Source organism: Cupressus sempervirens, chromosome 9, assembly GCF_028749045.1.
Source record: "Cupressus sempervirens isolate cs-2001-9-10 chromosome 9, ASM2874904v1, whole genome shotgun sequence".
Classification (NCBI taxonomy): domain Eukaryota; kingdom Viridiplantae; phylum Streptophyta; class Pinopsida; order Cupressales; family Cupressaceae; genus Cupressus; species Cupressus sempervirens.
In genome coordinates this window covers 131,881,793-131,904,903 of record NC_143126.1, presented here as the reverse complement: position 1 = coordinate 131,904,903, position 23,111 = coordinate 131,881,793, and the positions used below count along the sequence as shown (strand labels likewise).

General features: G+C 37.4%; 1 protein-coding gene across 2 annotated transcripts in view; it reads right to left on the bottom strand.

The window, feature by feature from the left end:
- Positions 1-23,111, bottom strand: part of LOC149537877 (Peptide chain release factor 2) — a 123,545-nt gene that overhangs the window by 58,149 nt on the left and 42,285 nt on the right. For both annotated transcript variants that reach the window (XM_089799273.1, XM_089799274.1), the window contains 2 exons: positions 16,888-16,989; positions 16,250-16,387 (listed from right to left, as the gene is read on the bottom strand). In XM_089799273.1, coding sequence (XP_089655399.1) covers positions 16,250-16,387; positions 16,888-16,989 — 240 coding nt within the window. The remainder of the gene's footprint in view (positions 1-16,249; positions 16,388-16,887; positions 16,990-23,111) is intronic.

Genomic DNA, 23,111 nt, shown 5'->3' with positions numbered 1-23,111 from the left:
AATCGGCTTATGCCTGAAGTCATGCATTTGAAGCAATGAATACATTGGACATTTCCTTTGTTTGCTCCTGGGATACCATGTTTCCATAAAGGGTCCTTTGCTTTGCCACCACCAATCATCCTATTTTAGTGACACACAAGTCCACTATACAAGAATGAAAAATCAAATATTAGATAAGTTTGACATCAAACATAATTTGTAGCAATTTCTAAAATAGTATGAATCTAGAAAGCACAAATCATATTTAAATAAATATCTTTATTTAAATTTAGATTTTATATTTTATCTTGCATCTGCTAAATTTTTTAAAATTTAACAGTTTACAATTTTACACTACAGTTATTAATATTTAGTATTTAGTAAAATAGTGAAATAGTAAAATACAAAAATAGTAATATTATAAAAAATACTTTTTTTACTAACGAGTGATAACTAATAACTATAATACAATTTTTTACTAGTACACAAGTTTTTACTATTAAAGTATAAAATTATAAATTATAAATTATAAATCTCTTAAATTCTTAATTAAAAAATACAATGAAGCTGAATACTTATATATAAAACAATATTACTATAAATTTAAAATACAATTACTGTATTTTAAATCTAATACTGCTTAGTACTATTGTAACGATTTTTATTTAACTAAATATAATAAAATATATTAATATAGTATGAAAAACAAAAAATGCAAAATATAAAATTAGGAAAAAAGAATAAAAAGGAACCCCAACCTGGAAAAAGCACTTCACTCTAGAGAATGGAATCCTGACCTGGCAAAAAACTTTTCACTTTGGCATCAACACCTCTTTGGCAAAAAAATGTCCCACTTTGGCATCACAGTTTTGAAAGTTTGGAGCAAAAACTTTGGGAAACAATGGTGTCTGTTGTCCAAGACCCAAACACCCGGCTATCACGGAGAGAAAGAATGGAGGAGATTAAAACGATGGAGCATCTGTCTTTCCTAGCTGCTCAACTATCCTCTATTCCTTAGTAACAATGAAGCCTACGTTTGTCTTTCCCGATTGCAAAATTTTCTACCCTTGCTCTCTTTCGCCTATGTCTTTCCTGCATGGTGTCTTACCCGAATCTCCTCACTTGCGGTGGATATAATAAAACTTTTAAACATTCAACCTAATTTGTTTTTTCTTGTTGACCACAGTCAATGATTTAATTGGCCGGATTTTTGTTTTATGCACGATATAAACTCATATAAACTACTACAAATTTAATATAATATCGGGGCCGATATATTGACCGTTTATTTCATTTGCACTTTCAACCCACGGTATCCCCAATTTTGGCGATATACTGCTAGTTTTTTCAACTATGATATTAATGTCCAACAAGAAACCACAAGGGTTTATGGTACTAAGCATACAAACAAAAGAGCCGATCAAAGCAGGTGCAACCAACAGTGTCATAGAAGAAACAAAAAATGATACACAACCAAAATAACCAAGGTAAGGATTAAGGATCCTTCTTTGGTACAAAGAAGTCAGCCACAAAAGGGTAGAGCCGTGCATGATCAGGAGCCATAGATCCACATCGGTAACCACTAGATGGGTGTCGTTGCTTGGAGAGACTGGTACAATGCCAGACCGATCTGGAGTGAATAGTGCTAGAAGGCCTTTTTGCGCCTCGTGGAGAAGACAAGGGAGAGAGAAAGGCAATGATGAGCTGGTCTGAAATATGGCCCTAAGGTATGAGTGACTGCAGGGTATTTTCTTAGAGTTGGGTAGCCTCCCATAGGTAAAGTGCAAGGCACCGCTGGTCAATATAAGTAAAGAACGTTGAAAGAGAAAAGCAATCTTTGAATAGGTAGTAAAACCTCCCTCTGATCTCGTAGTAGATAGGACAATGAAATGTAAAGTGAGTCTCGGTCTCCACCTTAGATAAAATACACAGACAACAGATATAGTCCTCTCTAACAATATGGTGATCAGTCTGAACCCGAAGACGGTGAGAGCCAACTCTAAATGAGCCCAAAGAGAATCTCAAAGCGTGACTCCAGCGTCGATAAAGATAAGCAAGGCGAACAATAATACCATTCTGGATCTCAAGAAAATGCTCAGCATAGAAGGCCATCTTCGGACGTAATCCGCCAGGAGGATTATGCCAGGTAATGATAATGTACTGTCTATAAATATCCTGTCTAACATACTCATTCAACTCCTGACGAGAAGGAAGGAGGTGAGCAGGAGCATCCAACAAAAACTAGCAAAGAGGGAGATGATCAATATCGATCCCAATCGAACTCAAGAGAGAGGTGGCCTGTACATACCAACAAAGAGATCTGGTGCTAGTGTCAAATTTGATAACTGTAACAGAAGAACAATAAGCCAGATGAGAATATTTGTATCGGTCAACAGTCGAATCCGCAAAGCCCCGAAGCCAATGGAGAAACCAGATCAGGTTAAAAATGGCCGCAAGTTTGAAAGGATGAGCTCAAAACTTGGCCAAAACAATACTGTGGAGGATGAGTTTGTGACATTTGATGATACGCCATAAAAGCAAGGTCTGAACACGCTCAATAGAGGCCCAGTTGGAAACAATAAGAGAAGGTCCCCAAACTCCCGAGCCATAGAGAATAGTCAGCCGAACCAAGGAGTTGAGGAGGGACAACTTGGACGAAATGTCTTGAAAATAGTGTCTGAAACACTGTCTCTCGAGCATGGACAAAGAGCCCATGCCCTTACTAACTCTGGACTAAATAGTCAGTCTCAGGTTGAAGCGTGGTCCTAAGAACTTCACCCTGAGATACATGTAAGAAGTAATCTCAACCTCCTAACCCTGAAAGAAGAAATGAAGGTGAGGAGTCTTCAAACAATTAAAGATCATGACCCAAGTCTTGGCTAAATTTGACCATGAGCTAACGCAGATCACAAAAAGAAGCCAAACCATCAAGGAGTCTCTGCAAACTGTCAAGAGAAGAGGTCAAGAGAACAACATCATCAGCAAACAAAAGAAAGGAGATCAAAACCTGATGTAGATAGCACCCATCCCCAGGCTGCAAAGAGATCACAAGGAAATCCTCAAGCTCATCAATATATAACCCGAAAAGTGTGGGAGAAAGGAAGCAACCTTGTTTCACCCCAATGGTGTTCTAAATCGAAACAGAAAAGCCCTTTGGAGTCCTAAAACAACCAGTCACCTTCTCATATAGATGCATAATAGCAGCCAACAGTATATCTGAAATCCCAATCTCTCTAAGTTTCCAAAATAAGGCCATCCTCGGGACAGAATCAAAAGCCTTGCGGAAGTCCACAAACTAGTAGTAGACCTTCTCGGAGTGGTATCTAGCCTCCTCAATAATAGCTTGTATCGAGAAAACATGATCCATAGTCTGGTAGTTCGCCCAAAAACCAAAATGACCTCTTGCTCTACACCCTTTCCTATCAAGCTCCCTAGACAATATAGTGTTCAGAGCAATGGCATAAAGTTTGGCAAAAGTATACCCGATCATGATAGTCTTGTAGTTGACAGGGTCGAAAGTAGTCTCAGACTTATGAATAGGGTAAATCACATGTCACGACCAGGACTCAAAAAACCCAGTACAAACAACTTTATTAAAGAGTGTAGGAAGATAGGAACCAAGAACTGAAGCACCAAGATTGAAAAGTTTTGCCTAATGGAACGTACAAGAACAATAGATGTAATATGACAAGACTAAACTATATTCCTATCAAGAATGCATTAGAATCAATTGGATTGAATTGAACTGGCTGAATTAACTTCATTGAATCAACTGGAATGATATTACAAAGGAGACCCTTGGTTAAATAAACCAAGGTGAGAACATAAGAGATAAGACTATGATAAGTGTATTAATCTTATGACATGATACTTAAAGTGAGAACTTATCACCTACATAAGGTGAAAAGTGAGTGAATGTGTCACATGTACATTGAAGGTGGATCACCCTTCAAAGTCAAAAGATGTTTGTACTACACATCCACTAAAGGTGGACAACCTTCCAATGTGGAGAGGTGTCTGTGCAACACATCCACAAAAGGTGGAAAAGTGGTAAAGTGATAAATCCACCAAATGTGGAAAACTAATAATGTGATAATGCCACTATAAATATTCCCATGCCGTTCCTAAGTAAACTTAAGAAACATGAGTGTCAGAACCTAAGACAATGACTCACTAGGTGCAAAGATTAAACACCCTAATACAGAGAAGTTGCTAAAATGAAGACTAACTACTATGACATTTTGATGTGCAAGGACTATGAGAAAATTAAGTTACACTGAATGAAATTAATACATGCGAGATTGTGCAAATGTCAAAGGATGCACAAGATCTCGGAGCAAGGAAAGCATCAAACTCAATGTAAGGGAACTTGCACATAAGCTAGGATGCAATCAAAACAACGTGAACCAAACAAGCACCAGTGACCAAACCAACAAGGTATGAAGAAGACTAAACAATCCTATGCCAACAAACATGGACATCAAAACTACAAGACAAGCAAAATAGCACACACGTACAAGTTAGACTTGTGGACAAGATATATACAAACATGATGTATGCACAAATTAGTTTGGGGAACATGTAGACTTTTTGGGTGATGCGAGATTATGCCAATCCAAGGATGCCCCAGCATCACATAATGATAAAACCCAACTCCAATGTAGCTCCTCACAAGATAGAATATAACTCCCAAGTAAAAATCATTACTCCTAAAAATGAGGGAGTCAACAAGTTAATCAAAATGCCTCATCTTATGGTTTTCAATCCTCTTACAAGTTACTCTTACAACTAGACCAAATGAGTAATAAAAAAATGCTCGAGCTAATCAACAAGTAACCCCTTTATCAACATTCTCTTATACCTATCATATCAAACATAGTAATACAGAGATGTGTCCCCCCATTTTTGCCCCACATCTCAAAGATGGGGACGCACCAAGAACTTGGGGACTTCAATCCCCATCCCCAGCAGTATCACCATATTTTGCCACCTCCATTGAATATGGAGGGATGTCCCACTGTTGACTATTTACATATTCGAATATTTATGTTTGATGTGTGATGTTCCATTTCAATGCAATGTTCAAGTGTTTACTCTTTTACATCTTTATATCTTCTATTGCAATACATCTTTTCATGACTAGTTGTGATATCCCCTTCCTAAGATGAAATTTAAAGATAATAAGAATTAAAAATACAAGACCAAATAATTAAACAATATATATCTATGTTGATCAATAATTAACTATATTAAACAAATAATTATACATTATAAACAACAAATATCTAAATTCTTATTATAATAAAGAAAGGTATTATGAGATAAATAATATCTCAATGAATATATTAGTAAATAATAAAAATGATAATATATATCATACATTTATTGATTGTGAATATGATAATAACCTAAAATAATTATATTAAGCCTTACAAATGGACACGTCTCTTCCTATTCTACAAGGAGATATATTAATATGCAAAAGACAGTTGGAGGTAGGGGCATGAAAGGACAAGCATGAAAAGACATAGCTGCCATGAGGAAAAGATGTACAGAAATCAAATTAGAGAATTGGAAGGGTGTACCTTCAAGAAGTTTATAAGAAATCATTAGAAAATAGACAAACATGCTGAAGAGACAATTGATCATCAAGTAATGGGATAATCTCCTCTAATGGAAGGCGAGAAACATTGAAGCACAATCAATGCAGACTACAAATACATTAAGATGTGTGACCAATCAGTTGCGAATAGGACACAAATAGTACAGTGACAAAGGAAATAACCAAAGATAAGTATGATCACCGCTGAAAGAGGCATGTTTGGTATCGACGGTAAGAGGAAACCAATTGTAGCTGGACGAATGGATAAAATGTATTAGACACAAACAGTGTGACGAGAAAGGAAAGGGATTCTATACAAGAGCCACGAAGTAAACACAATCTATTACCAAGAAGCAAATGGGGAATAGAGAACTCCACGTATGCACCTATGGCAATAGAGAAGAGATATAATAGTCATATCTAATCTGCCAGCATAGTTAACAAAATAGCATCGTGAGTGGTTGGAGGAAGCAACAAGGTAAACATAGTAATCTCAACATTAATTGGTATAGCCACAAAGAGTTTTGGAGCTTCATCGATTCTTCACCATTGAATCCTATTGAACTCAAAAGAACAACGAACCACATATTACAAATTTGGTAATTGAAACCGTCATCTGTAGTTACACGAATGTTGACCAGTCAAGGCTGATGTGAAGAAAATGACAAATGAATAAATAAGTGTAAGAAGAAGATAATCACTATAGTAGAGGGAAGATTATCAGATTCGATATGCAAGCGAGTATGTTATTTACATGTTGAACTTTGCATAAGACATGTTGAGAGCACATAGGAAAAGAGGACATTGATAGGACATCTATAACAATTTAGTACTAAGATAATAGTGAGATATCGGATGATTAATCTGAAGAAATAACAAGTTACCTAGCAATATAAGAGGCTTGAGTTTATAAGTCAGTGATCCCTAAAGAAATAGCTATGTCTTGAATAACATATGCAGTGGAATATATATATATATATAGACAAGAGGATAAGAATTAAAATATAGATCAACAACGGGAATACTAAATCAGTAAAGGTTGCAACAGAGTTATAGTGCAGACTTATAAATTCTTAATAAGAAAAGGCCATAGATGGAGCGATACTATTAAGAGGAATACTGGACCAAAGAGCTAGAAGTATGTTTAACTTATTACATGTCAGTGACAAATATGAATTATGCAATATGGAAAATTATCAACTAAATTTGATAACTGTATATGAGATAAGAACCATACAGTTCTTATAGAGATCAAATAAGATCTTGATAGAGGGCATTCTTTGCTAATGTTGACTAGAGGGCATTCTTAATCGAATATAGAGAGAGATTTTTTAGAGAATCTCTTATAGACAATATATATTGTAGTGGTCAAACATATGCATATGTTAGAGATAAGAGACTTGGTGGGATCTCTACCCAGTAGTGTTACCAAAGATCCCAAAGGAGAAACTCTTTCTATGACAATTACCTAATCGAGACGTAGTTTTCACCAGAGGGTTAGGTGATTGGAGAAAGGATCTCTCCCGAAGGATTAGGAAGGGTAGCTTGGGTAGTATTTAGATTAGTATTTACTTAAATCTAATATTGCTAATATGATTTACATACAATTTTTGATATTGTACTAACAAATGGTTGCAGGTCATAGCATTCGAACCTAATCGAAAAGTGGGGACATTACACTAGTGTTTAAAGTACCATACATATGGTATATATAACCTCCCATCCCCCGCCACCATCCCTATGTTGTCCCCAAATTAAGGCCCCTTCGTCCTCCCATCCCTAAAACATGTCCACACATTTTGTCTTCCCCTGTCCCCCAAGGTGGTGTAACTATGATATCAAACAAGCCAAGTGAAAAAGGAGAAATCTCATAAATTCCTCCAATGACGACACCCAATTTACAACACATCAAAAATATTATATCGTTACAAGCATTTAGGTGTACAATTCCTAATCCTAACAGCTACAAGAGTAACATTCTTGCAAAAAATATCCATCATGATAGTCCATTAGAAAAATAGCTTGACATCCAACTAGGGTTGGATCTCACAATTTATTCCCCTATTTTATGTAATTGCCAAAACACAATTGAGTCCCAACAAAGCACAATTTTACATCCTTGCAAGTTGTCCTATAAAATGGTAGTTACCACCCTCGGGATCGAGGACGCATTTTTAGGGTAGGGGGACAAAGTGCCTCAATTTGGGATGGCGAGGGAGGGGGTAGATACTATAAGTATAGACTATACATATGATACTTAAATGTTAGTTATGAAAAGATGTATAAGATAAGATAAGATGATAGTATTAATGTCCAACGAAGAAACCACTTGGGTTTATGGGACTGAGCATACAAACAAAAGAGTCGACCAAGTAGAAGCACCAAATGGTGACTCAGAAAAAGAACAAGACAAGGCATAAAACCAAAAAAACCGAGGTAAGGACTAAGGGTCCTTCCTTAGTACAAAGAAATCTGTCACAGAAGGATAAGGTTGTGAACAATCCGGAGTCTTGGAATCACATCGAGAACCATTGGACGAATGTCGCTACCTAGAAAGACTAGTGCAATGTCAAACTAATCTAGAGTGAGTGGTACTAGAAGACCTCTTCACACCCTATGGTGGAGATAGGGGGGAGAAAAAAGCGGTGATGAACTGATCTAAATAATGTCCCTAAGGTATGAGTGACTGAAGTGTATGTTCATGGAGCTGTGTGACTTCCCATAGATAAAGTGCAAGACATCTATGGTCGATATAGCTAAAGAACGCTAAAAGAGAAAAGCAATCTCTGAACAAACAGTAAAATCTTCCTCTAATCTCATAGTAGATAGGATAGTGAAATATAAAGTCTCTGTCTCAACCTCCGCCAAAGTACACAGTCGACAGATACGGTCCTCTCTATCTATATGATGATCTCTCTGGATCCGAAGATGATGGGAGCCAACTCTAAAGGAGCCCAAAGGGAATCTCAGAGTGTGATTCCGGCGCCGATAAAGATAAGTAGGGCGGATAATAATACCATTTTGAATCTCAAGAAAATGCTCAGCATAAAAGGCCATCTTTGTAAGTAATCCACAGGAGGATTATACCAGCTAGTGATAATGTACTGTCTATATATCCTGTCTGAAATGCTTATTCAGCTCCTGACGAGAGGGGAGGAGGTGAGCAGGAGCATTTAGTGAGAACTGGTAAGGAGGAAGACGATCAATCTCGATCTTGATCGAACTCAACAAAGAGGTGACCTAGGCATACCAACATCTAGATCTAGTACTAGTGTCGGATCTCATAACTGTAACAAAGGAACAATAAGCCAAATGAGAATATCTGTGCCAGTCGACAACCAAATCTATGAAGCCTCGAAGCCGATGTAGAAACCAAATCAAGTCAAAGATGGCAGCAATTTTGAAGGGATGAGCTCCAAACTCAACCAAAACAATGTTGTGAGGGGTGAGTCTCTGACATCTAATGATACAACGTAGAAGCAACATTTGAACACGCTCTATAGAGGCCCAATTGAATGCGAGAAGAGGTCCCCAAACCACTGAGCCATAGAGAACAGTCAGTCGAACCAAGGAGTCCAAAAGGGACAACTTAGACAAGATGTCCTGAAAATGGTGTCTAAAGCACTGTCTCTCGAGCACGGCCAGAGAACCCATACCCTTACTAACTCTGGACTGAATAGCTAGTTTCAAGATGAAGCAGGGTATAAGATAATATAAGATAAATTTATTAATGTCCAACTAGAAACCAACAAGGGTCTAAGGGACTTAAAACAATACAAAAGGGGAAAATGCCAACAAGAGGAGCACCAAACGGTGTCCACGAAAAGAGCATGAAAGCAAAAGAATAGAAAAGGGAAAGAACTAAATACTCCTCACATAAAAGAAGGTGCCCTTGATCACCGCCCCTGAAGGCTGCTAGAAGAAGGATGTTGTTGCCGAATGTGTCCTCCACGAGGTCTCACAAATCTAGTGACTCGAAATAAGGCAAAGAGATTGCTTCATCTTCTAGGCAGGGGCCATGGGTGTGAAGAATGAGGTGATAAGATGCTCAGGAGTCTGTCTCAATGGGAACTGAAGCTGGAGAGTGTAATCCCGGAGCCGCAAGGTCTCCTGAAGATAAAGTGGAAGACATCATTGGTCAGTATATCTGAAGAATGAAGGAAGGGATCTGCACTCCCTGAACAAGTAGTAGAACCTCCCATTGACCTCATAGTAGATGGGGCAACAAAAAATTAAATGTCTCTCAGTCTCCACCTCCCCAAGGGGGCAAAGGTGGAATATCCTATCCTCTCTATCGATCTAGTGGTCAGTCTGTATACGTAGCTAGTGAGAGCCCACTCTAAAAGATCCCATGGAGATGCGAAGGGCATGATTCCAGCAATGGGTAAGGTACCAAGGGTGCATAATGAGCCCGTCCTGGATATCAAGGAAGTTCTCAGCATAGAAAGCCATCCTCGAGCAGAGCCACCCCAGAGGGTTACTCCAAGTCGTGCAAATATACTATCTATAGATGTCAAGTGTGACATGCTCGTTCAACTCCTGTTGAGACGGAAATAGATGAGCGGGGGCATCCAGAGAGAACTAGAAGGGGGAAGGCGATCCATCACAATACCAATTGAACCAAGAAGGGTAGAGGCCTAGGCGAACCAACGAGACCTTCCATCAGGATCGAACCCTGTGATCCCCTCAGAAGAACAGTAGGCCAGGTAAAAATATCTATGGCGACCCTCTGCAGAGTCAATGAAGCTTCGAAGCCGGTGAAGAAACCAAATCAAATAAAAAATAGTCCCCAATCTGAAAGGGTAAGCCCCAAACTCCACCAAAACCATAATGTGGGTTGTGGGTCGATGACATCTAATAATGCGTCAAAGAAAAAGTCTAAACTCTCTCAACTAAAGCCAAGTCATACTCCAAGAGGGAGGGACCCCACACAATAGAGCCATAGAGGACAGTCGACCTAACCAAAGAGTCCAAAAAGGACATCTTTGTCGTGGTATCTTGGAAGTGGTGACAGAAACACTGTCTTTCAAGCATAGCAAGGGAACCAAGACCCTTACTAACCCGAGGCTGCATGGTTGGTCTCAAGCTAAAACGAGGTCCGTAGAACTTGACTCCCAAGTAAGTGTATGAAGATGTGATCTCGATCACACTGCCCTAAAACTGAAAATGGAGACGCGAGGTCTTCAAACAATTGAAGACTATAACTCGGGTCTTGCCCAGATTTACCACTAACTGTCATGACTCACAGAAGGAGTCTTACCTATCCAAAAGCCTCTAAAGCCCTTCGAGGCAAGAAGCTAGGAGAACTACATTGTCAACAAATAATAGAATGGAGATCAAAACCTGGTGTAGATAGCAACCATCGCCAGGGAGCGAGAAATCCCAGAGGAAGAACTCGAGCTCATTAATGTACATGCTGAAAACAATGGCAAAGAGAGAACAGCCCCGCTTCACCCTGATGGTGCTCCGGATAGGATCCGAAAATCCCTGAGGAATCTTGAATCTGCCAATAACACTCTCGTATAATCTCATAATAGTCATCAAGAGAATCTCAAAAATCTCGATGACGCTAAGTATCATGACCCTCTTGAAATGGAATTCCACAATTGTACTAAATAAATATATATATATATAGTAAATATATATTGTATGATTAAAATACATTATCGTCATTAATATATCTTAGGTATACAAATGTTGATTACTCATATATATAATTACCCTAATAAAACAATAAAATCACCGAACCATAATGAATCAACAATAACTCTCAAGGATGCTCTGGTAATAATAAGCAAACCCTATAATAATAAGGGCCATTACATGATCAAAAAGACTCAAGTTGAGTGCTTGTAATAATATTATTGACAATTCTATATATATATATATATATATATATATATATATATATATATATATATATATATATATATATATATATATATATATATATATATATATATATATATATATATATATCAAAGATAATAATAATAATATCTAATTATAATGATTAACAATAACATATTATCCCAATGACATACATTCATTTCAAAAATTTAACAAATTCCACTCTGTTTGGATTGGGTGGGTCCCACCTACAATGACAGGTCAATCCCCTTAACGAATTTTCAATGCATATATATGTGCCCTCAAATAGGGTTATGGGAGGCATAGAAGATGATATAAAAGAAGCATAAAAAGTCAAATAGTGAAGAAAGAAAAAGAAGCAGATCCCGACCAGATCACATATTCGAAGAAGATGACATTCCAACCATTGGTAAAGCGAATAGCATAAGTATAACAAAGGACACTTCAACGACGTTGAGTAAAGTAAGGGTAGATATTAAAAAGAGTAACCCACTCAGCACTATACTACAGGTCCCACCTTGTGATCACACAAGTGTGTAAAAGAAACCATCGAATCTACCGCAAGAGGGGAGTGAAATGAAAGGGTCGAGTGTTTAAAATCAAGAAGCCCTTGTATTAAAAGAAGAAAGAAACGTCTTATTGCAAATAATAGTTGTTGACTAGAGATAGTACGAACACAAGATAGAGGTGTGCAAAGGTACATATTAAAAGTAGCATATTAATTAGTTTAAAGGGTGAGTATTAGATTTTAATAAGAATTCAAGGATTAAAGAATAATAAATGCATTTGAAGGTTAAGAAGGAATAATTAAATTATGTAGATAAAGCTAAGGGTGATAGTGAGCAAGAAAATATGTATTACAATAGATAATCATATTATAAAGTTATTACGGAAAATATTATAAATATCCTTTAAGAATTCAATTCTAATTCTAAAATTGGAAAATTCGAAGTGAGCTAAAGGGGAATCCTATTAAGGGTCATCACACTAAGTCTCTGGAAGAAAGCCACTTGAGGAACATATTCAAAGGCTTTGTGAAAGTCTACAAAACAATAGTAGACTTTCGCAAAGCAATGTCGAGCCTCCTTGATAATGGCTGAAGAGTCAAAATGTGGTCCATGGTCTGAAAATCTAAATGAAAGTTGGCCTGACCCCTAGCCCAACTGTGTTGCTGATAATGTGATCTATAGTCTGAAAAATTGTATAAGACCATTAAGAAGTGAAATAGCAAAATTGCAAATGCCATATACTAAATAGAAAATACTTGTACACAATAAGCACTGAAGTTTTCAATATTGAATTACTAATTTGAAATAATAATACTCAATGCTATTTACTCTTCTTGTTGTTGTAGAAACAATTAGACTGAAAATGTTAAATACAAATGAATCTTGGAGGGCCTTTTGAAGGCATGAAAGGCCATAGATGGGTCCCACATACCCTTAGGGTTCAATAGAACCAAAGAAATAATTATAAAATGTATAAATTTAACATGTGCTTGAAGTTGCCACTACAGGGGACTCCCAAACATCTCTAGAATGCTCAAGGGGCCTTGGCGTCCCAAGAACGCTGCAATGTCCCTATAATCTGACGACTAAGTAGACTTGGCGGTGCCACTGAAAACTTGGGGAAGTCATCCCCAGATCTCGAGGATGTCTTTGTTCCTAGAACGCTTAGGGATTTTTCCTTTTTTTCTTTTTTTCTTTTTTTTTTTTGGGGGGGGGGGGGGGGGGGGGTAGGCACCTTGTGGTACATTGTATAATAAAACAATTAGGTCAATGTACATTCACATATCTGAAAATATGTTCTTTCAGGGAATCAAATTCCTAGACCAACCAATTTTTGTCTTTTCCTAGAGTAGGACATCTTGGGATTCCATATTGCCAAGCCTCCTCACCCTTTCCTCCTTAAACAACAAAAATCCAACTTGCCTCCAACATATATTGCCTCCCCATGTTTACAAAGGTGTTCATAGTAGCTCTTTCAACTTTGTCTCTAGAAGTTTGGTTTCATGCATTGATGCCACATCTGATTTCCTTGATTGAAACTAGAACTTTACCATCTTACATTTATAATTAATTATTTAAATAGAGGCTTCTCCCACATTTTGCTATGTGAATATGTCTTTTACTATCTTTCATGTTCCTATCCCAATCACTTCTTTTACTTTAGCTCTTCGCCTTTTTTTTGTATTTGTGATGCTTGTTGGGAAATTTGTTAGATTTTTCAAACTTTGGCATCTCGCCTTCTAATATATCCTTTTTTTTTTCATCAAACTAACATACTTTCTTTGTTTCTATATTATCTCCAATCCTATATCTCAATATTCCTCAGTCAATAATATCATCTTCCAAACAGTACAGCAACCCCAAACATGGGAGCTACTACTCTTGGCCTTTAATGTTAGATAAAATGGATCTTAGTTTGAAGTTTATCTTTGATGGGAGTAGCTGTAGCTTTATTTGGCTTCTAATATATCCTTTCATCAATCTAGAGTATTTTCTTTGTTTCCATACTATCTGCAATCCTATATCTCCTCAATATTTCTCAGTCAATAATATCATCTTCCAAATAGTACAGAAACCCCAAGGATGGGAACTACCATTCTTGACCTTAATGTTAGATAGCATGGATCTTAGCTTAAAATTTATCTTCTTTGGGAATAATTGTAGCTTCATTTGCCTTAAAATTATAAAAATGATACTTACAAAAAGATTCCCACTCTTTGAAGTCCCATGATAACCTTAATATCCATATATGTGGAATAGGTTTATCTCCTCTATTTTGCGAAAAAGTATTTCTGGATTCAACTTTGCTTAGATTTTTGCATCAATATTTTCTTGCGATCACTAATGGACTGGAAATCTAATAAGTTCAAACTCCTCTATGTTGTCAACCCATTAATATATTTTAAATCTTCAACTAGCTTGCTTCTGCTTGTGAGGATTTACTTATGTAAATACTCCATTATAAGGCCATATTCACATACTATACAAGGGTTGCAACCTACTATTCTTTGTCTAGATTGCAATGGGATCTCCAGCATTTTACCACAAGCTTCAAATGTCTTAAGAGCTATAGGCTATATGATACTATTAATATTTGGGGATTTTCAGAGGTGAAAACGGCCATGAAACTCTTCATCTTTATATTGAATCTCAACAAAATCAAACACTTCTAAAAAACCCTCTGCTCAAATTCTTAGGGATTCTGATACTGATCAAAGTCATTCAAATTTTATAAATAGTTTGCTGATAAAAATTCAACTTTGTTGTTCAAGAGAATATCGTCAATCTTCATTTCAGGCATTATTTCAGCTATTTGCAATATCCTTCACTTGCTGGAAAGATTTCTCAGCTTCCAACTTTCTTGATCCCAATCTTCTCTTGGGTCTTCTATGATTCTCCCTTTGATGGGATACTTTCAAGGGATTCACCTATTTCATGTTTGGTTGCCTTTTTCATGAGATTCTCCTTATTCCCAAATATTTCCTTATGGTTCAAACTTCTAATATCCTTCCTGACATTTTTCCTCAACTCGCCATTCTTTGTCAGCTCACTTCTTGCAATACGCTCCTTACTGTGCTCTATGTTGTCCTCAGTCTAGCTTTGCAATCCACTAATGTCTCCTTCCCTTTACTTCTCTGCCTTTTCTGCCCTTCACTACTCCCACAATGTTCCATGAAACATTACAATCCAACAAACTTTAAAATATGTTAGCTATCATATCGGCAAATTATCCCCAGAATTATGACATAACAGAATAACCATTCTTAGATGCAACATTACAAGCAATGGTTACTGTAAGAGGGACGCAAAAGGGACATCTGATGTGCAATTATCAGAATTTACTCGAAGAAAAGAACATTCTGCCAAGGTATTGGAAAGCAAAATTTTGCTTCCTTTTAGCAACGTCCCAATTTTTTAAGTCAGAAAATAGGGTATATCCCAATAATTTCTTCACTTTCATGAATTTCAGTCAGTTAAAACATTAATAATAATAAGATAAATGGTTAAAATGTGTATGAGCTTTAAGTAGTGTTTTTGCATGGGATAATCTGTTGATATGCCATTGATTGGATTATTTGTAAAATGAAGTTCAGAGTATTTTGTATTCTGCTTATCATTATGGCTAACAAGGGAACTTGTCATAGAAATTGCTTTCCCAATTCAATTAGTGCCTCGAATCTCCAGTCACATATGACATGATTAGCAAATAGCTGAAATTAGCAAGAGCTGAGAAAACCAACCATTTTATAAATGAAGCACAAAGTCATCCTCTGATATGCACTACTAAAACTCTTAGGGTCATTATGCAAAACTTGGGATTGTTAACCTTCAAAGACTACAATACCATATTGTAATAGCTGTTGAAAGACAAGCATAGAAGGGTGAAAAATTTTAATTAATTACCAAAAGAAAAGCTATCCATAAAAATTTATGTTCAAAATTATGCCTGGCCAGGAACAGGATATAATTGCAGCATCTTTCTTTCAAACACCATCAGTATTAAGATTCTAAAACTAATGATTCCTTCCAAGTTTCATAAATGCCCAAACATTTTCAGACTATACATCAACAGGTACTTAAGTGTAAGCAGATTGTTGGGGACAGTTTGCTGCCTATCTTTTTCAAGAGAACAAAAGACTCATTGCAAAAAGGAAGAGTAAATGTGCCTCGAAAAGGGTCTTGTTCAGAAATTTTGACATGCTGACTAGGTTGTATGGTAGCTTTTCACTACAAATTTACACAAAAGCCTGTTAAGATTCAACAAATTGACCAAGAAAAAATGAGGAACCTTGATCCCTGCTACTTCTCCAGGCACCTCCTCAACTACCGTGACTCTAAAATCATGGCGTTGAGCCCACATTTTGTACATACGCAAGACCATAGCTGCCCAGTCCATGCTCTCTGTTCCACCAGCTCCAGGTTGGACCTGCATATTAAAATGGATTAAGAATTTCCTGGATCTGATTATGACATTTGCTTAACTCAAAATAACTGCCTAATCATTTTGCATTGCAATCCTTTTATATGCTTTCTCATTGTATTACCATAGTTACAAATTTGTGACCTATTTCAAACCATCGATTGGAAGTTCTCATCCCTTTAGATTTCCCTTGAACAAAGTCGGTTTAGCTCCCATCAATGACTATAAGCATGTTTATAAAGAAAACATTGTTTCTAACCTTTTCAAAATCTTACGATTTAAGAGTTGAAAAATATTACATTCCTGATAAATCAAATTGTTCACTCATTGCAAAACAAAATCCCAGAAGTGTCTTCTACTTGACATTAGGATTTGTATCGATTCATTATGCTCAAAAACTAATCAACCAATAACTGTTCAATTCTGGCTATGCACCAATCTTATTATCAAATCAATGAATTAGAATCCATATTTTATCCTCATCCAAGATAAAGTCTCATAATCACCTCAATATAGCAAGAACATGAATCGTGCTCTCCAGAAAGCAAAGCAGCAATCTCGTTTTCCTTTGCAATCTTGCGCATGTTTAGCAGAGCTGTTGTAGTTTCCTGTCCAGGTAACCAATAAAATATCAGTATCACTCTAAAAAATGTCTTACATATTGATATCACTAATACACACTGAGGTGTATCTGTTAGAGAGTTAAATAAATTATTTATGTCCATTAATATAAAAGTAAAAGCAAACCTAAATGACAGTTGACCTACGCAAGCTTGAAGGATACTTTATAGAATATATGAACAAGCAGAAACTACACTGATGAAGCCTATCCCGAGGATTTGATTGGTGATTTTTGAGGATTTTGGGACCAAATTCAATGGGACTTTATGTGCTCTATGTGTGTGTGTGTGTCTAGCACTGCAGGATTCTATTTCAGTACACGACTAACATATTACTAAGGCCAATACTTTTGAGTTGTTAAAGTGAGTCATGCCTGAAAAGTTGAGCAATATGTTGTTCCATAGTTATTGTTTAAAATTATCCCTCCTTTCATCCCTTTCCAATGCCTTGTGAGGTACCTTAGCTCAATGACAGGAATTTCAAAATACTAAAGGGGACACTTGGCAACAATGAAAAAGGAAGAGCGACATTAATTGTTGTGCACTCCATTGTAACAATGAGCCCCAAAGCTTCCTCAAATTTAATGACCATTATTTGATAACAGACAACATCCTTGTAATGGCCATTGCTAAGAAACAGAGCATGACATGCAAATTAGAGATAAATTTAAACATCTTTTCAGGCCAGTTGCTCATGATTTTATAAATTGGTGCTCATTCTTTGCAGCCTGGAGAGCTTTACTTCAAGCACATGGCATTATGATTGAAGAGATAAGGTAATAGATGGTCCCATTTCCTTAGACTTCTAAAAGACTAAGGTCTCACAGGCATAACACTGAGGGTAACAGAAAAATTGTCCACGTAACACTACATCATTTTTGTATGGTTCCACCCATTCAACATAAGTAAAGCCCAAACTTTTCCATTATTCTGTCAGGGATTGCTAAAACTATTTAATGGAGGTCTTAGACATGCAATGTCTAGAATTAAGTGATCAATGGATTGAGTGATTATAACGTCATTCACAATTAGAGTGTCATTTTTATTCCCTCCAAGAATGCTTAAGTTTAGCCATTCACAGAAGCTGCAATCTATTCACAAAATGTTTGGTGCACTCTGCAGATATATTGAATTGAGATAGGAACTCAGCGTAGGAAGTTGGATGAGGAGGAGGATTTTCTCAGCACTGAATGTGCAGGCAAGAGTAATAGGAAATAGGAAGAGAAGACAGTGATATGACCAAAAGGTGCAGGGGCAGGGGCTCCTTAAGCAACAAAAAAAGCAGTGGCTAAGAATATGGAAGCAGGGGTCATTCAGGATAGAGGATGTGTTTAAACTGAAGGCAGAGGTGGAAGCATAGATAATGGTTGGAGATTTAGTTATTGATCTACTTGACTAAGTTCCAGTTCTCACTACGAAGATAGAAAAGGTATCAGTTCTAGCCAGCTGACCTACCTCGTTTATCCTATTCATGAAATTAAACCAATGGTGGTCATAGATTGAAATTCAAAGAAAGATATGAATTTAGGCCAGCCTGACCAAAAGTTGTGGTGACATGTATGACAGAGCTGTGTTTTGCCTCTTATAGCCTGATTACTATAATTCTGCTGTAGGGCTTTGCAAGATTCCATATGTAGCATGCTACTATGGCATGGCACAGTCAAATTGTTCATTTTTTCTGACACAAACATTCTATTGAGAAAACTTCTCTCAATTATAATTCATGAGTGGCTAGTGGATGGGAGGCCCATCCTATTATGAGGGGTAGTTTTGTTTTCAAACAAACTTATTTGTGAAGCATGGGAATGATAGCATGAAGACAATATATTGGAGGATGAAGACTTGCATAATTGGCTAGATCTACTCATCGACCCATCAGACGACGACTGCCTGAGTTTGGATCGGACTGTCAGATCACCTAAGTATGTATTAGCCAACAAGTGATATTCATCCATAACCACTGAATGGGAAAGGTTTCGGTAGTGTATCGGTTGTATCTATTCACTGTTATGAAAGACTAAGAGAGAACCACTCAACAGAATCTGATGTATTCAAATGCATTATGGTATCATAAATTCATTGTGAACTATAGAAGGTTATAGAAAAGGCATTGTGTATCAAATGAATTATAACCAATTTGGTTAAATATATCGATTACAGGTTTCTTGAGAATCTATCCAATGAGTTAGTCATTTTAACATTTATCAGAGAGTTACATGATCCTCCAAGAATTGACAATTGATTATTGTTCAGTCTTTCCAGAAACTTTGAAAGGACTGCATAGAAAATCCGTTAGAGAATGCCCGAGTATAGCAAAAACTTCAAAATACTATTATTTTCATTCCTGATCCACTATAAGAACATCAATATTTGATTCCACACCTCTGGCTTTCAAACAGATTTGTTGTAGCAGCTTGTCTTGAGTGCAATAGATAAATGTATAAGTTCTAGTCATACTACTTGTACAAGGATCAGCTTCCTGATTTATATCTTAGCTCCTGATTTATTACTAACTCACATGATGTAACATCCCCTTTTTGGCCAAATCGGGAAGCTGGGAAAAGTACCTGATTCTATCCTGTTACCTTGTCAGATAATTGCAATGAAAGCCAAGTAAAGTTGTGGCCCACAATATAAATTGTTATTTCTGTTATGTGTATGAATCTATGCAAAACTGATATGAAATGTGTTGGGAGGTTGGTGCCTCCATCCCCTCTAGGTGAAGGTACTGTTCAGCATAGACTGATGGATTTGTGACATGTGCTTAAATGCCTCCCAAGGATCTTTGTCTCTGGGTGTTATGAAATTTGTTGACAGATCGAGCTTTTGTTGTAACAGCAGCAATGATTCCAACAAGTGGCATCAAAGCGCTTGGTTACAAGTTCAAATCCCTCGGGTCATGCTGAGGGGGGGATTGTTGGGAAGTTGGTGACTACATCCCTTCTAGGTGAAGGTATCGTTCAGCATAGACCAATGGATTTGTGACATGTGCTTAACCGCCTCCCGTGGATCCTTGTCTCCAGCTGTTGTGACGTTAATGGCAGCGATGATTCCAACAAAATGTATAGCAAGCTCTGATATATAAACTTAATAGATTTGCTATGAATCTATTTGCTTCATCTCTTATGGTGATAAGTATAGATGCAATGTTTGATAGGCTATATGCTTGTGCGACCTGTAAGTATTGCTTTTACCAATTTGATTGTTTTGTCTAAACTATGAATCTGAAATATGCAATGTGTTGATATCATTTTAACACCAATATGTTGCAGTTTCTGATAAGTATTTATAATCTTGCAACTCTAATATTGACTGATTTATACTGTAGAGCCTGCAATGTCTCAATTATAACTTAAAGTGATAGTATTGCTATGTCTGATCTAGTCTTGATGAATGTGCAATATGATGGCTGTCTGATTAACAATCTTGATAATGTATGGATCATTGGTTTGCCAAGAGGCAATGTACTTAGAAGAGCAGATCCGCTACTGGATATGTATTAAAGAAGAAAATGTCCAATCATGTTTTTGAAGGGATATTGAGCTTGCTCTTATATCCTTAAAACCAAAAGGATGGCACCCCTTTGGTAAATGATGAGCTCCTCTCTTCATAGTATAACTATTGGTTTACAAAGAATATTGATTATATTATCTCCATCAATTGATTTAATCGCTGTCTCCATACCTTAGCACACTTGATCAGCATCGTACCTCTTCATTAAGATAACCATTTGATCAGCCTTGACTTAATTAACTATTAACTTAATATTGCATAATATTGATGAGCCTTCCTCCCTATCAAGTGAAGATGTCTGATGATGCTAGGAAATACGATGCCAGTCAATACCTTTAAGGAATTAATTTATTACTTCTCTTAGGATATCAATATGTTTTCATCGTTGTTAACCAATCATATTGTTGTTTCTTGTCAGCATCACCAAATAGTCTACATCAATTAGTTTGGGTACCACTCTGAATATTTCGAAGTAATCATTATGAATTCATCTCTTACACTCATTAAATATTACTGATCTTGATGGCTATAGATGAAGCACACCGTAAAATTTGGTCCTTATGTCGAGACATTCTTGCAGTCAACAAATATATACATCCTTCCAATAAATGTAATCACCCATCATTATCCTATCATGCTGACATGTCACGTAATCCACTTGGCCAATGCAGATGGTCACTTGATAAGTCGATGGTGTTTTAAGACTTAATTGCTGTTATCAGTAACATGCAGCATGTAATGTTCCCGACAAAAATTAAATGTATTCAATTAATCTGTGTAACGGGCCAATTATTTTAATTTAACTCGGACCCAAATTTATTTTTGTCTTAGTTGATTGTGTCGCCATCGGCTATGTTTGTACACCCTCAGAATGTTTCCCAACAGGGATTTAAGCACAGCTATAGGTTTTTTGTAGGTATGTTTTTGGATTTTATCTCTCTGTACTGCGGATTCCTGTTGGAGCTCGGCATTGTTTGCCATTTCGAAAGTGAAAGACCTTCCCTATTTGGCTTGCACGGTTTCGGTGAGATTTCTCCCCTCACCCTATTCTGTCAGTGTTTATCTGGTTTGTATCCGGCAATTTGGAGTGCTTTGCAAATACTCTGGCGATTATTCTTCATTCCTGTTCGGGCATTACTTGGTGTTTGAATTCTATAGTGGTTACCATTGATTGAATGATATTTTGTGTTTGTGTTCATTGTGCTTCCATATTGCACCCATCTACCCTTCCATACCATCTTTCCTCATCCTCCATCTATCTGTACAGCGCTGAAATTCTTCCCTTGGTGATACCGTATGGCCACCAACCACTCTCGTATGGGCCCCTGCCAACTCCGTCTCCATACTCTCTTGATAGCTCACGTACGGCATCCTTACTCCACCATACGACATTAAAATTCCATCCCCTGCTCTTACCGTACGGTTACTCTGTACTACTATATGGCTTCAATGTGTTCCGTACGGACTCCTCAAACACTACCACCGTACAGCAATATACCGTACGGCCTTTCTGTGCCCATCCACACACTGTACGAACTTCTAAGTCCTGTACAGAAAATCTTGTTTTCACTATACTATTGTCATCTCCCGTACGGACTGCTAAAGACGCAATATTGTCACCGTACGACCTCTGTAACACCACTCCAACCACTATACATGACCTCCAGTTTACTTCTCCCATCCGTATGAATCACTGGTGGTAGCATTTTGTATCCAATTTGGGAATTCGACGCCTATTAATTGCTCCATTGATTGGCCAGAATCATTACAATGGTATCAGAGCTTTCAGTCTTGCCAGCCTGTGGACAGTGAATGAGAGTCTATAGTCGGAAGAGAAGAAGGACACATTCCGTTGTTCGAATGGCTAACGAATGGGAACCAACCGGTGCCGAACTTGTGACACTTTTGAGGGAACTTGCCCGAAATTAGGCACAGATCACGGATACGCAGCGACTCATGGAGGAAACCCTCAAGAAGTTGGCGGAGAATAAAATATCTTGTGAACAAAATGGGCATAGCACGGACTCAGTATCGGGTAAACCACACCCTGAGCTAGCACGCTCTCGACCGTCCATGCCGACTTTCCCACCACGAACGGAAGCACATCACGGGGAGAGACTATCAACTTTTAAAGAGATAAGAGAGGACTAGAGAAATGCAAACCTTGAGAAATGCAAACCTTGAAGAGGATATTTCCTACAAAGATTACATAGATTTGAGGATGAGATACTCAAGAGGCGGAAACAGAGGAGGATATTTTAACGATGATCTCAAGAGAAAATTGAGTAAGGAAAATCTATCTCCATTTGACGGATCGGGCTCCATTTCAGCACAGGCGTGGGTGATGAAAGCCGATACCTACTTCCAGCTAAATCCTATGCCTGAAGAAGAAGCTATCGAATTCGCTGCGTTGCACTTGGAGGGTGTTGCACACGAATGGTGGCACCACAGCACTATCACACTAGGGCATGATCAAATAAAGACCTATGCGGAGTTTACGAAGAGATTAATAGAACAATTTGATGGAAAAGACCCTGAGCTCAATTTCAAAGATCTGGCGCAACTGAGGCAAACTAGATCGGTAGATCAGTTCATTG